Source organism: Osmia bicornis, chromosome 5 (genome assembly GCF_907164935.1).
Source record: "Osmia bicornis bicornis chromosome 5, iOsmBic2.1, whole genome shotgun sequence".
Taxonomy (NCBI): Eukaryota; Metazoa; Arthropoda; class Insecta; order Hymenoptera; family Megachilidae; genus Osmia; species Osmia bicornis.
In genome coordinates this window covers 2,170,609-2,186,798 of record NC_060220.1, presented here as the reverse complement: position 1 = coordinate 2,186,798, position 16,190 = coordinate 2,170,609, and the positions used below count along the sequence as shown (strand labels likewise).

The following is a 16,190-nucleotide window of genomic DNA, read 5'->3' as shown; positions in this document are numbered from 1 at the left end:
CATCTTTTTTTTTTCAAAATGTTGAATGAATACACCTGTGCGTGTAACGATTTCAATGAAAGTTGCGATAAAAATATATTGGATACTACTGCAAATTAGTAGTATCAGCTTCGCAGCTAATTAGTACTCGTTAAGTATTTATGCAAGTGGAAGATGTCGAATCTCGTTTTGGATGAACTGATCTTTTGATCGAGCCTCGAGACACGTAAAACAGGCAGAAGCCAGGTAGAGCTGTGTGTAACAGACACGGTAGACTTGTCTCTTAGCCGTCTAAAATAAACGTGGCGGCTATTATTGGATTAAACGAGGGCAAGAATGGAAAGAAATAAGAAGGAACAAGCGGTTGTTGTATAGAAACACGTGTTCTTTGGATCGTATGCGATATTGCAGAACCGTAGGACATTTTCCAGGAATGTATATCGTATAAATTATTAATACTGACCCCTGGCAACGAACACGCGACGCCACCGTAGGAATAGTGGACATTAACATAATAACAGATGAATGGATCGTTAACATAGGATCAAGGATAACACCAGAAGTTTCCTTCTTACCGCAAGACACAAAGGAGCTCGATTGATTTCCAAAAATAAAAATTTTCCAATACTTTTGTATTATAACACGAGCCTCTGTAACGTCAACAGATGTTTGCCTATTTAGACCCCAAAGTAAGTTGAACAGTGGTAAACCTGTTAAACGGGTCCAAATGGGATGCAGAAGTCGACAAGAAAGAGGGGAATGGAATTTATTAAAATTTATTTTCTTGATGGTTTTAAATTGCTTCAGTTTCGAGGACAAATTGAGACCAGATGGGGTTAAGAGGTCGAGCTTTCACCAGAGTTTCCCGCGTATTTTGATCCGGTTTCGCGAACGATTTAGAGCTACGTTGGTATCCCGCGAGCTCGTATCTTTAGCCAGCTTATGTAACACGGTCTAAATAGGTGGTTCAAGTCGGTTCAATTCGCGTCTGTCTGTTTTTAAAGGCTCAACGCGTGGACAGTTTGTGTAAAAGGAGAAACAAGAGTGCGCATACTTAACCAGACTTTTTGCTCTTTCAACCCTATTTATACTTGCGCCACTTAGAACAGCGAGTGCTGAGATTTCTGAGGAGGTTAATTAAATGCCTTAATACTTTCCTCCTAACGTTCCTCTTTGTATCTAGTATCAAAGCCCCCGAATACAAAAGGTGTACCTTTGTTAGTAGTAGTATTAAGCTACCAAAGTACTAGACCTGCAAATATGAAGATGTTCCTAGGCATTCCTAAATAGAGTCTCACTACTTTTTACTCGGCCGCTGACTAAATCGATACCTGGCTCGATTCGTAGTAAAACTTCGACTTTGCAAGAGAACGATCTCGTTCGTTGTCTCGGCGGAAAATAGCTGGCATTGTCTCGACACAGGCTGGCGAGAGGTAGACAAGGAGAAGGAACAGAAGGGCCGATGTAGATTCCCTAAGGCCGCTTGTTTCAGCGATTCTAGTGTATTGTAAAAGAGTCTGGCATTGTTTCTCGACAGAAGTATCGGGGGGGAAAATGTGGAAAAAGGAAGCGTTTCTTTCTTCGCGAAATTCCGTTCGACGGTGGTTAGAAAAAAAGTCTTTTAGAAAACTTCAAACTTGCCTGTCTTTACCGTTAAAATGATCGAATACGGGGAATGGAAAATTGATAATTAAGTGGTAATGCAAGGTGTACGCTTGTTGGAAGAAATATTTTCAGACGAGTAACCTGTGCGGTATGCGAGCGTGCAAGGTGTCGCTTGGTGGTTAGCATTGCTAATAAACGTTTGTCATCATCGAGAATTATGACTAGCCATCCTTATGCGACCCTTCCAATTAATGCAGCCGACGAAAATGCGTCGCGTGATATGCAAAGTGTCGTTAAACACCGGACGTAAAGAATCATGCAAAATACGCGTAATCTCATAAGAATTTCACACTGTGTACCCTGAACATCCAAGTTTGATCATTGCTATTTTAATCCACTGCCAAATTGATTTTTCTGCCAATTTCAATCTCAATTATCATTATTTATTCTTCGTATTTTCTAGTTTCGTTGCCTCGAATAATATTGAAATCGCGTACCGAATACAAAGGCAGTTTGCATTCAAAGTCTCTTCCAGATAGAAGAACATCGCGATTCAATGAATCATTCTCTATTATAATGTGTGCGCGCGAATTATCATCGCTTTCGCGATAAACGTTTACGTAATATCAAACAGAAACCATGACGGTACAATCATCGTCTTTGCAAATTGTTGAATTAACTGCGATTCATATTTCATCTTTTCTGCTCGCCGTTCGATGCGAGTTTAAAAAGGACCCAAGGAAATGGCCGTTAGAAATGGACGTTAAAAAAATATTATGACAATGGGAACGATTTATCATGACCGACAGATATCGAGGCAGAATGGCTGGAAATGAACGCGATTCCACAATCAGCATAAAAAGGAAACGTTCCTTCCGTTATCGCATCCTGTATTCATCGCGGTGCACATTGCTCTTCCTTGTTGTATCAGGACACTCGTGTGCCCTGGAATTCAGGCTTATTTCTTCTTTTTCCTTCGTCGTGACTCATCTTTAACAGAGACCCGTGTGTCTTTTATTTCCATGGAAAAGGAACAAGTTCGAGAGGCAAGTACGAGAAAAAAAGGTTGCTTGCATCTAAATGCACTTCGCTAATTGCATACCTTCTTATTCGACTGCTCTATTATTATAACGAGGTCTCGGCTTGCTGTAATTTCTTCTTTTTTCTTAATTACTGTATTATAACGTGGAGTCTGCTCATTTTCTAAATAATAGTTGAGTGGCTTGGTATTTAAAAATTTTTTGAAATTTTTGAAATTCCTAGAGAAAACATCTTTTCCGAGCATCCTCGATTGGCAAGTTTCACGCTCGAACTTACGAGACTATAGAAGGTCGAAAATAAAAAAATGCAATCGAGGAATCTCGGAATTTTCCACGGACACGAAGAATTCGATCGGTGTACCGTATCACTTGACCCACATGAGAGCGAGGCTTTTAATCACCGGCTCGGTTTAATCGTCCAGAAATGAAAAGCCTGCCCCGCTCCTCTTTCATTTGCTGCCGATCTATTCGGAAAACATGTACACCCGAATCGAACGATTCGGAACATCGAATTCGAGAATAAAACAACCGTGGAACAACCGGCGCAATCGTTGTAGATAATTTATCCATCTATCATCGAAGGATTAAATGATCTTCCGGTTGATAAAATATCTCGTAATCGGTCTCGATTCGCAGAGTGATGTAACGATCCGTGAGCAGGTACGTTTTTAGACTTATCTCGTTTTAGTCTCGGTGGCTCACTGAAAATAGGCTCGAGGAGACAACGAGGTAAAAGCGTTGTTCTCGTTTCGCTCGAAAGGATTAATTCCTTGGTCGTTGAAGAGGTCGTCGTATGGACGCGTGTAAAAATAAATAATCACCCTCGCAACGGGGAATAAATAGCGCGTGCGTGCTGTTTCAGTGAATTAAACGGGGTAACTGGACTCTCTGACCACTGGATCGTTCGCAGTTCATTAAAATCGGTGCTGGATTCGAAAATCCACCGGTTGATAGCGACAAATATAGCGGCTTGATAAAGTTATTCGAGCGGCAACAAGTTCCCTCGTAAAGAAGCTGTATAACGGGGTTAACAATTACGTCGGGATCGTGGTACACGGTGAAATTCATTGGAGCTAAGGTTAAGGTTCATTAAACTCGAATCGCATTTGTTACGTGGAGGCTGGCAATTTTTGCGATACCATCGTTCGTTCCCATGTTAATTACAATACTTGATTATTAGCCGTGGAAGTTGTTACGCGCGATTTCCCGTGTTCTTGCCGTTTCTCACGGCATTCGCATTAGAAATTGATTAATTTATCGATGGCAATTTCTAGCTTCCTTTTAATTACAAATTTCAAAGCTCTAAGGGTGCCAAAGTGGAAAATCATTTTCAGGAACACGTTGCACCCTTGATCGAACTCAAGGTCGAAATCGAAGCTTCGGTTTTACGTGACGGACAGTTGGCGTTCCTCTCGTCTGTCGAAGACAAGCGTGTCCACGAGAACGGTGGAAAATTTGAAAGAGAAATAAAAGAAGAAACGAAAACTGTAGATGCGGTGGCACGTCTTTTTCTCACGCATCATGGAGGAAGGGAAGACGGCAGGGCCTGGGCCGGATGTAGAGCCGAGAAACGGACAAAAGGAACGCGGCTGCATAACAGACAATACCAGTGTGCCACAGACGACCGACTTATTGTCCGTGGCTCGGCGTATCGTGGCGGTAGCCCGTTAACGAGGTCCATCGAAGACAACGAGAGCCCACTTCCGGTCGCCGTGGCTTTTTTTTTCCGGCCAACCCCGAGGACCGACGACGGTGAAACAGAGATTCAGCCTCGCTCACGCGAAACGACTTCTTTCATTCTTTCTTCAACCCTTTCGCTGAACGAAAAGAATCGAAAAGGCTGTTGAGGTTTCAGATATTGTCAGGAAGTAACGAGCCGATCTTCCCTCGCGTTTCTCTGTTAACTTGAAATATTCGTCGGTTTTTAAACAATTTTATTTGCAGCGAGATATTTTTTTAGCGAATCGGGAAATTTCGCGTTAACGCATAAATCAAGAAGGATATCATACTCGGAGTAATAAAAAGGTGGTTGCATTAAGCTGGAACGCGAAGACGGCTCGAAACACGATTAGCCAACGTCGCAGAAATTTCATTTCGTATAAAAAGAGCGAACCTTTTCTACCATTCCCTTCGAGACATTATCACCCCTCCGTATCAGCCTATAGGAAAAGGGCCACACCTTCCGCAGACGTAACCCGTGGCTTAACGACCGAGACGCTTCGTCGCGTTTCCATGCGAATGTTTTCCCACTTTAACCCTCCACACGCGTCGATATTCCTCGCTCGTTTTTTATTCCTTTCAATGCTACACTCAATCAACTTTTATCCTACAGATCTAACCATTGAAATTTTCATCGATGTATCAAATAATTAATCGGTAATGAGTTTTTTATGGAAGAGTCAAAGAATTCTATTATCTAGATCCCTATCTCGAAGTTAAGATCGGTTAGGGTTGACGTTTAGGATTCTCGTAAACCCTTATCAACCCTTTTAAAATAGTTAGGGTGAGTCGAGGGTTCCTTCTCTAACTGTAAATATTGGATCGGTGATTTACGTGTACAATACCCTTGAAAAGAAAGTTGAACGCTTTCTCCTTTATGTAGAAACACGATCTACAAATAGAGAATAATTTACGATCCATTAACTTGGAGTAATCTAGCATGGGTCTACAATATTCAGAAGCTGATCGTTATCTGTACTTTAATTCTTGATCTTACCCATCGCTCAATTTACATGTTTAATATGGAAAATAATTACCCCAAGAAATTTGACGCTATTAATAAAAGTAAAAGTGTTTTACATACGGAAATTTCCATTGATCAGCGTATTTTTAGTTTCCATCCGGTGGTCGGGGCTAAAATAAAATTGTCCCTCGAACCAAAGAGAAGAAATTCCATTTTTCCTCACGGATGAACCGAACGATAGGAGAACCTGAATAACAAATAGAGCGATGTGAAACGCGCTTAATACAGCCAGGACAACGTCTACAACGTCTCTCCCTCTTATCGTTATTATCGGCAGCTACCCTCCAGAAGGGTGTATCGTGTATACAACCTCCCTGTCGTTCACCTTTGCACCCTTACCTTTGCGCAGTGATGTCGGGTCACTCGTCGCCAACACCTACGAAATTTATGCAATTATACTAAAAATAAATCTGAAATTAAATATTAATCGGCGCTGTCTTAACGATTAAATATTGCGTCGGTTTGACGTTAAAGGAATTCAACAGGGACATCGAGAAGAATACCATTATTTCATAATTATGAGAAACCTAGCATATTGCAAGATGTTCTTTAGATTGCACGTTTCACATAGCAATTACTAATTCATTAATAGGTAATTGTGACTGATTTCCCATCATTTTTCATACTTGAGCAATCTTTAAATACAGCAGTTCTACACGAGCCTAATTAACGATCAAGGATCTATAATTCTTACACACACGTTATTATCATTTTTCTTTAAATGGATTATTTAATTACCATCATTCCAACAAAATCAAAAAGAAAATGCTCACTGCAACTCGTGTACTGTTATTGTATGAAAAGAACCGTTTGTTTATTCCGGATAAATAAAAGCGTCGAGTTGGATAAAGAACTTCAACCCTTGCTACCATTGCTTTTTATCTATCTTTCCATGGAAAAATAACGTTAAAACAGCGATGCCTGTGGGACATCGTACAACTGTCCCGGTGAAAAAAAATGAGACAACGGTAGCCTGGTTCGCGATACAAAAACATTAAACACGCGGGTGGACGAGTAGCAAGCAGGTTGAATAAATATTTGATGGTCGCGTGTTCGCGTCATTTTCCATCGCGACGTTGGCGAAGATCGGCCGGATATCAGAGGAATGGGCGCGTCGTTTGCACGCACCCATCGATTTTTTTTTTTTTTTTTTTTTTTCACCCCACGTTCCACGGTGCCATCTCCGTGAAAACTCTTCGATAAACTTCCCTGTCGACTGTTTCGCGACCGACTGAAACTTTAATCTCTCCCCAGACAGAGGATATTGAACGGTACAACGAGCACGAGAATACTTCTTCTACTTTTTATCCAATCGTTCGATTTCTTTGATCGAGGCTTCGCGATCATCCTTGCGAGGACAAGTGTGCACATCGATCAGAGACAATGTTGTCAAGAGTCCGTGAATCGTGCAAGTTTGTTGAAGATTTTTTAATTTTTTTTGTTCACCATTCCTTCGGTAGCAGAATTTCAGGTATATTGTCGGTTGTATCGCTATTCAATCGACAAAACGGATGTCAACTCGTGCTCGTAAACGCGTGGAACGCGTCGTGAATGTATCCGGTTAAAAATAAACGGTGCTTGGTTGGGCGGAGGGCACCGATAAACAGCTTTGGGACAAGCTGGCTGAAAGGAAACGGAAAATTTACTTTGACCCTTAACCAGGACCCCTAACGAATTTTCCTTCATTATTTTCTGTTATTTCAAAGGGACGGATCGTCCCTTGTTTGCCATCGTTATCAGACTTATTATTCTTTGCTTTTGCGTAGAGTCAAAATTTCATTAAAATTAATTTTAGTAAGGATAAATCGCATTAACTCTTTTTCGTAATACTATATTTTCAAATGTTATCGCACGAACCGACAAGTCTCGTCAGTTATTAGTCATCGAGTTAAACGATCCAAGAACACTGTTTATTAAACCGTCTGATTTTGAAGCTGAGTCATCGATTCTTTTATCACGACTTCTGGTTCACAGTCTCATCGAGTCAGCTAACTTATAAGCATTCATCTTTAGGATTTATTAATTTTTATTAAAAAAGTTTCCATTTGTTATCTGTGCTTCAGCAGAAAATGAAGTATTATCTTATTAATACATTGTATTACATTAGTTGGCGCGATTAAATCGAATTTTTCAAAGAAAAAGCCGTTTCATCGGGACTAACCGCAATCGAAAGCAAGATTTATAATAGTTCAAACGGGAATTGAAAGTCGTTTCCAGTAAAAACGGGATCGCCTAACATGGAAGAGGAAATCTCGTTCGATTTGACAATTTCTCAGGAAAATATATCCAAGATCTATTTTTCCGGTAGATCTACCAGGGAAGAAATTTGGTTCGCGATAGAAAAAAATGAATGAACATTAATTAGGATGGATATCCTTTCGTCGGTAATTAAGCAGGATTTATTCTTTCAAACAAACGGGAACTTTTTCTCTCTGATTATTCACGATTTTCCTTTTTTTTATACGAGCTGCGGTTTTCAAAAAGTTTCGCGTCGACGACCAGCGTGGAAAGAGCTGAAGATTCTCGACCAGTTAGAAACGCGGAATTCAATGAAATTATTCCCGCGAAAGAAGATAAAATTATAGGGACTCGTTTATTCTGATTAAAAAGTTTCCCACGCCCTGTATATTATTCTCTGGAACAAAACACGTCGATTTCTTGGTGTACTGGCGAAGCAAAGGCACACGGGTCAAAGCGCGTTCAAAGTTTCCCCGATGCCTCGTCGCAATTAAGAGGCGTGACAGCGTTTTTCCGGAACCGTCTGATCCCGGATTAAGGTCGGAGGTGGTGTGTTCCGGCGTGTCGCTGGTGGGATCGAGAAACGTAACCGTGAGACACGAGCTCGAACATTTTACACAACATTCGCGGAAAGTTGTTCGCCGCAAAGAGGGAAATATTGTTCCAACATTTCTCGTTTCTATTTTTTTTCTTTCTTCCTCCGGTTGTCCTCTGCTAAATGAAAATGTACGCTCGTTTTAACGCCATTGTAGTATACCGCTCGACGTTACTTTTCCACCTATTCTTCTTCCTTTTATTCAACTTTACGCGAAATCGTTTTTCACTCTACGCTAACGATCGAACACTTTCGATGATTATAATGGAACTCGCTAGACAGCTTGGGGATCGAAAAAGGAGACAGAAATCCGTGGAATGTCTTCCAAATCCGGCACGCGCAACAGGAAGTACCGATGAGGGAAATTGTCGAGTATACGACAGGAAGTCCGCGTGTTTCTGCATTAATTAACGAACTGCCTTGATATCTCTGTTTTTCTCGTTGGTATGAAATTGTAGAAACTTTGTTTAATATAGATGTTCGATCGCTATCGTCCGAGTTGATCGGTCCGTTTTATACAGCAAACGAGGAAATTAATTTTAATCTAGACCATGCACGCTAGTTCAATTATTTCTCGTTAAGTCGCCCGGCAGGAACAGGGCCGCGCGTATAGTGTTTGATAAACGCTACGTGGGAGGGACACTCTTTTGTCACACTGCTGATGCTTCCCTCTCGGTATTCACCCCTGAAAAGTTCGTCGCTTATCTAGATCGAAAGACGAGAGCGTACCAGGTGAAGGACTTCCTTTAAGCCCAGGGAGAAGCCTGAGTGGAGGATTTTTATAAAACGTACAGGGTAGGGTGGGGAAGAATTAGATGCTATTCAAAGACTGGTACCCTGTTTTGACGCTTAAAAAACTCCTAAAGCTAGACTAAATTTTAGAGACAAAGTCGGTCTGGGTGAAACTCTGAAAAACTAATGGTAGCTAGGAAACAGGGGTGAATAGAGGACTTGGTAGTCGCGCAAAGTCGAGGAAGCCATCGTGGTGCGATTCCTCTGACGCGTTCGTTTCTTTTTCAGCAACTGAAAGATGAGCTGGGCGAGGTGGTGGCCGAGATGGAGGCGATGGAAGGCGGCGGCCTTGCAGCCGACGAGACGAAGCCGTCGAACAAGGCGAAGCAGACGTCGATCGGCCGCAAGAAGTTCAACATGGACCCTAAGAAGGGCATCGAGTACCTGATCGAGCACAATCTGCTTGCACCGACCCCAGAAGACGTCGCTCAGTTCCTTTACAAAGGCGAAGGACTGAACAAGACCGCGATCGGTGACTACCTCGGCGAACGTCACGACTTCAACGAGAGGGTACTACGCGCGTTCGTCGAGCTACACGATTTCACCGATCTGATCCTGGTGCAGGCACTTCGACAGTTCCTCTGGTCGTTCAGGTTGCCCGGCGAAGCTCAAAAGATCGACCGAATGATGGAGTGTTTCGCGCAGAGGTACTGCCAATTGAATCCAAACATATTCACCAACACCGACACCTGTTACGTATTGAGCTTCGCCATCATCATGTTGAATACCTCCCTGCACAATCCCAGCGTCAAGGACAAGCCCAGCGTGGAGCAGTTCATTTCTATGAACCGTGGCATCAATAATGGCGGCGATTTGCCTCGCGAACTCCTCGTGGTGAGTTTTCTTAACGACGACTCTGTAGATGGTAGCCATCATCCCCCGTAACGAAAGAGTTCACGCTGTTAGGTCTAACATCATTTGAGACCCCCGAAGCTTTTCTATATCCTTCACTACCTAACGGCTTGTACCCGGAAGCTTCAAACCGTGTTAGAAGTGACTAACCGTGCCATGAAAACCTTAACGCTATCGATTTCATTCGTACACCAACTTGCCAGCATGCAATTCTTCAGCCTTGGATCATAGCTGCTGATGGATAAGGTGCGGTAATGATTAGGTAGAACCTTGCCGCCGGAAATCCTTACGTTCTAACAGGAAATCGATGCTAATATTCATTGAACGTTCGATTTAACGTGATTGAATAGGCGTTCGTTTGAAAATAAGAATAACAGGTTTCGTGTGAACAATTTTAAAGCAATTTTCCCGCGTTACAGAGACATTCCATCGTGGAAACGTCTCGCGTTATGTGACGTAAGATGGTTTCACGTATTAATCAAAAGTTGAACGGTGGAGATTCTTGGCAAACGTTTGCGTCACATTTAGATCCGAGTTCGAGGAATCAATACTCTCAGCGGGTTGTGCGTCTGAGAAACGTAGAGGGATCTTTCTGAATTTCATTAATCTTCTCGAAGCAACTGGTAGAAACGTAATAAATAACGATACAATAACGAGGAGGCAAACTTACATACGACGTCATCGCGTGCATTCGCATCAGGCGACATTCGTGAAAGGTCGTACATCGCGTGTTGTCCATCCACGAGATTCGTGGCCAGGATATAAAGCAATTGGCGCGCTTTACAACTCGCGGTTATTAGATGAATCCACCGGCTAACGGGGAAGTCCGTTCTACGATGATTCTTTAATGATGGACTCATGCAAAGCAGCTACGCTCCATTGACAGGCTCGTTTTGCAACGCGCTGCAAAAATCATTCTAGATCAATCTTTTTTCCTACAATGACAATTGCCACGGCCGGTGGGGTTTAATTAATTAAAATTAGTTCCCGTCGCGCCGCTAATCTCTTCGTTTTTATCTCCCAAGATTGCTTTGAGGAAAAAAAATGAAAATTCCCAGGGAATACCAACTCTGTTTTCCTCTCCTAAATCTTCCTTGACCGTAAAGGAAAATATCCGGTGTTTGACGAGCAATTTATAATTGTATTTTCAGAGTTTATACGAAAGTATAAAGACGGAACCGTTCAAGATACCGGAAGACGACGGCAACGATCTGATGCACACGTTTTTCAATCCCGACAAAGAGGGCTGGCTATGGAAGCAAGGTAATCTTTCGTCCAACCTGCTATTCAACTCGCAACCCCTTTCCGACGTTTCCCTTCTCTTCTTGACCCCATGTATGATCTGAAACGAGAAAACAATTCTTTCTGTGACTGGGAAAAGAATGTTGAAGAATCTTATCAAACGTTTCTTACTCAAAGGAAAGATACGAATGAATGAAAAACTTTAATCCTTTATAGCTAACTTTTAGTTTAAATTAAATTTTCTTTTTAAAAGGAAAATGATAAAAATTTATCGAGTCTAAAGCGTAATAAATCTTGAAACGAAAATCGGTAAATCTAATTTTAAATATGTATTTCATCCAAGATTCTTTGTGGATACTGTTCGTCATCCTGTGGTTCTGAGCGCGTACCACCCACCTCGCGTAAAGCGATATGCGGGTGGTAGAAAGGATGTGGAACAGATAAACCAGCTAGATCCTTCGTGTCGATCATAGTCGATTTTCCAACAAAGAATCTACTTACCCTCGATAATTTCCGTAGTCAGATGAGACGATACGGCTGTAAGGGATTAAAGGGACGAGTGAGAATATCCTGAAGCAGCGATTCCCAAAACCATCAGCTCGCAGAGTCCTCGGATTGCTCGAATATTTTCAGCGTTATGTCGAAACATTCCAAAGATACTAGAGCTGTTTCAGGTAGAACTAGATTCTACCAGCTGACTCACGCGTTTGTTCGCACCAAACTGGCATTCGTTAATTCGAATGACCAACAGCTGTAAATAAAGTATAACTGAAATAATGAAAATGTGTAAAGCGCAAGTTTGATAATCGCTGATTCAGTGCATCCTACGACAGTGACGAGACGACGATTGCGTTCAGTTTTTTACCTGATTTCTGATATTCGTTATCGTTTTGTCCCTCTGCTGCCCTGACGGAGACAGCAGGTAAATAAAGCATGCAGAATCGTGCATCGATGGTTAACTTTAAACGGGTCGCTGGTTGTTCCAGGTGGACGTTACAAGAGTTGGAAAAGACGATGGTTCATATTGAACGACAACTGTTTGTATTACTTCGAGTACACGACCGACAAGGAGCCACGGGGCATCATTCCGTTGGAAAACATTCAGGTCAGAGAGGTGCAGGACAGGCACAAGCCTCACTGCTTCGAGCTGTACGCTGCCGGCTCGGAATTTATCAAAGCTTGTAAAACGGACAGCGAGGGAAAAGTTGTCGAAGGTACGGACATCGATGGAATTACCGTAATGGTAAAGTACCGTCTGCCTAATTGTCACGAACTTGGATCTACCTCGCGACAGTTAAGCAACTAGGTACTGGGAATTGGAAATTCTCTACTCTTACTTCTCTTGCCTTCGAAGACGCTAAATTTTAGACTAAATCCTTGATTAATCGCAACACCAATTAATTCTGCTTTGTAAATTAATTGCAACATTAACCAAACGTTGAAACCTTCCTCTCTTTAAACCCCTTAATTTCAGTGTTTTAAACACTGTTTTAGAATTTCTCTACCATAAACAATCTGTAGTTGAAAGGCACCCTTAGCGAAGCGTTTTCTTTTTGGCACAAAAGCCACGGGGACATTGAAATAACAAAGAGCACAAAGGGAGTAAGGAATGTAAATGTAACTCGAACAAAGCGTCTTTCTCGCATGACGATCGAATCCCGTGCGTGTTGTGTCACCATTTAACGCGACGTTTTTTATAGCGCCCCGTCGTCGTCGTCGTGTTAATTATAGCGTCAGAGTTTATAATTGTTGTTTCATGGCTGTCACAGGGAAACACACCGTGTACAGAATGTCTGCAGCCACGGATGAGGAGAAGGAGGAGTGGATCAAATGCGTGAGGTAAGTTCTATCGAATTAACTGACTTCCAGCCTCAAAGCTGAACGTTATGATTTTTCACAGGCAAAGCATATCGCACAACCCTTTCTACGACATGCTGGCAGCCAGAAAGAAGAAGGCTCAAAAGACCAATGTACACTCCAAGAGTTAAACTCTGACGGTAACACAGCTTCGAGAAGAAGCTTTGGCGAGACACAAGACTGTCTATTCGCGAGCCTGCCTGCCCATCAGGATCGTGGAATACAATCAAACGAACCTAAACCAAGGTCCATCGAAGTGCACGCGGAGAATCCCGGCTAAAACAGGTGTCGGCGTTACCTGTTGGATGGATTTTCATCAACGTATAGCATCGTTAAAAACGTCGAACAAGCAGAGGACAAGAGGAAAAGGATGTTGTTGACTGAGAATCGATTCGACGTTATGTTTCGTATAAAAATACGCTGCTGCGCTCTAGGGGCCTAGATTGTATGTTATTTAAACGAATTCAAATGTAGATTCAAAGCGTTTTCCTGGGGTGAATCAACAGGAAGGATATTATTTATGTTGTTGTTGTTACACGTTTGAAGCTAGAACATGTTACACGTCCAGTGTACAGGACTCGTGTTGGCGTGAAAGATGACATTTTTCTTTTTTTTTCTAGAATTATGGGAAACATTGTCCTGTAACTTTGGTGAAACGCTAGAAGAGAGTCTCTAGAAAAGAAACTACGCGTGTAACTTACCGTGTGAATAAATGTAACGAAACGGGGGGGCGAGAGATCAAATTGGAAAGAGTGAAATCTTTTCAATTTCAAGTGGCAGCTTTAAAAAGAAAAATTAACGGGACTTGAAATCGCTTTGATACGGAGGTACGGAAGATAAGGTAAAATATTTATTTTATACGAATCTCTCGTGTATTATGTTACGTGTTCGGGGTTCTTTGTGAAAGAAGAACAAAGAAGACGACGAAAAGGTGATACGGAACAAAGACTAAAGCGATTGCAATTAATATTAAACGTATGAGGGAGAAAGAATCGGTAAGACGCGTGTATTAATGTGATAGTCCTGTATTTATTTGAACAAAGAAATGAAACGTGTATAGATAAGACTAGGTAAAACGTTTCCTTTTTTAATATGCCAGAAAATCATCTTATTCTGTACATTGTCGTACAGTTTTGTAAGTATGGCATGGTTAGCCAATTACGTGACAGTAGGTTAGAACAATTATCGTTTTTCTTTTGATTGAGTATATATATATATGTAAAGATATAAATACAAATATATATATATATATATATACATATACGGAGCATGTAGCTTCGTGTATTATACATACTGCAATATAATAATTATGATAGTACATGAAAATCATAGTAACTTGATAAAATCGAATTAAAAGCCTGCATCCTTACAGTATTTACAATTTACGGGATACAAACTAAAGCTAAAGCATAATTGATATCCATCGATTTTTGTTAAGTAAGTGATTTACCTGATCATATTTATTCCGGGTAAACGTTGTATAAAACAACACATATTGTCTTCGCATTATTTTTCCTGCTTTCATATTCATTGTGAGAGCAACAAGTGTAGAGAATTGCTTTTGTCAGAAAAGTATATAGACGACAAACGATGTACAATTTTTGAGACAGTTTTTTCAATTCCATTTGATAACAGTCTTTTCCAAGTTTTTATATTTCAAAGTACATTGATCACTCCTAGTCAGACAATTTCTATTCGTAGAAACCGTTTTTACCGTGAATAATGTATCCTGAGATTAATTGACAACGTGTAGGACGTTTCAACTGTTTTCATTTGTATCATTACACATGTAGCATTTTGAGCAAACTTTGTACCAACGACTGTTTCTTTATATTTATATACTTCAAGAAAACGTACGGATCCGTCTTTGTGTCTCAATTTCTAAACTTAGATCCTTCCAGTTATCTAGCGAGCTTAAATGGCAAACAATAATTAAATAAAGGCAAGCTGATCCGCCATAATATATATTATATAAAAAAGAGAATGAAACTCCCAAACGTTTTATGTTCTTTTTGCTATACGCGAGAATAATGTCAAACATCGAAAAAGCCTTATTACAAAATACATTGAATAACGAAACGCAGAAATAATTATAGGGCCAAGAACGATAGAGCATAAGTTTTTTAACGTCACGCGTTTATAGAAAGTAACTGTACTGCAAAACAGCGATTCGTAGTCTCTGTAGTTTCCAGGAAACGCACTATTTCTATTCAACCATTGACAGACTGTAATTGAATTTCTAGCTAATCGACCCGTCCTTGAATGAACATTGTACAGAATATCTTTTCTTTTTCCTTTCTACTGCTTGCAATCAGGTTGTAGAAATGGCATTCAAGGTATCTCGAGATGTATTTTTCCATAATACGTGTTTAAAAATATGGATGAATACGTTTCCTTTCTTTCGCAGTACTGCAGTAATGGTAACAAGCGAGTTTGAATGTAGAAACTGGTCATACATTATATTGTTAGAGAGTGGTGTAAAATTAGTTTAGAGAAAGTTGCTTGTTAACGCGTTAACGTCCTTCGTGTCATGTTTCCTTGGAGAATTGTTTGTCGGTTAATTGTAATATAATTCTTACTGTATTGGGTAAAGATTGATTAATTATCTTTACTATTGCATCAAATTATAATCATTGTAATGGAAACAATTGCGTTAACTGTCAAAAGAACAGAGACGTATACTAAACAAATAGAACCTGTTACTTAAAAACTCGAGGGCCAATAAAAGATAATTAAACGGTGTAATGTGGCAAGTGTAGGTAAAAATTCAGCTTTCATTTTGCAATATAAAAATAGTTAAATAGGGTTTTTGGTAAACCATAAAAGTGGTGTATTAGTAAAATGATTAATTCAATCTAAGAATTGTATAAAGAACTGTATTTTACAGTGAAAAATTTGTAAATTTCGTTGTATATTATTTTCACGCGATAATTGTTATGTAATCAAGACGATCTGTGTACTGTATTTGCGATCTTACATGTATTAATTTAAATGCAATCAATAAATATTTCCATTTCGTAAATAATTAAGTAACCAAAGTTTGGACAACTTTCGTTACTGGTATAAATTGGCCGCTTCGCGCTGTAGTTAGTCTTCGGACGTCGAAAAGGTAGGAGGGTGATGCTATCCTTTTCAACCGTAGCGCCATCTATACAAGAACGGCTCAAACTATTCAACACGTTACCGACTTATCGACCAACCCGTTGGCAGTCGGTTATCTGTCGCGCAAGTGGTCGAGTAGTTTGCG

General features: G+C 40.6%; 1 protein-coding gene across 6 annotated transcripts in view; it reads left to right on the top strand.

Annotated features, from left to right (window-relative positions):
• The window catches only part of LOC114871040 (cytohesin-1), a 29,747-nt gene extending 13,775 nt beyond the window's left edge, over positions 1-15,972 (top strand). For all 6 annotated transcript variants that reach the window (XM_029176424.2, XM_046285768.1, XM_029176425.2 and 3 more), the window contains 5 exons: positions 9,221-9,826; positions 10,996-11,107; positions 12,073-12,300; positions 12,856-12,925; positions 12,987-15,972. In XM_029176424.2, the coding sequence (XP_029032257.1) occupies positions 9,221-9,826; positions 10,996-11,107; positions 12,073-12,300; positions 12,856-12,925; positions 12,987-13,074 (1,104 nt within the window). In that variant the 3' untranslated portion in view covers positions 13,075-15,972. The remainder of the gene's footprint in view (positions 1-9,220; positions 9,827-10,995; positions 11,108-12,072; positions 12,301-12,855; positions 12,926-12,986) is intronic.
• Positions 15,973-16,190: the final 218 nt, after the last annotated feature.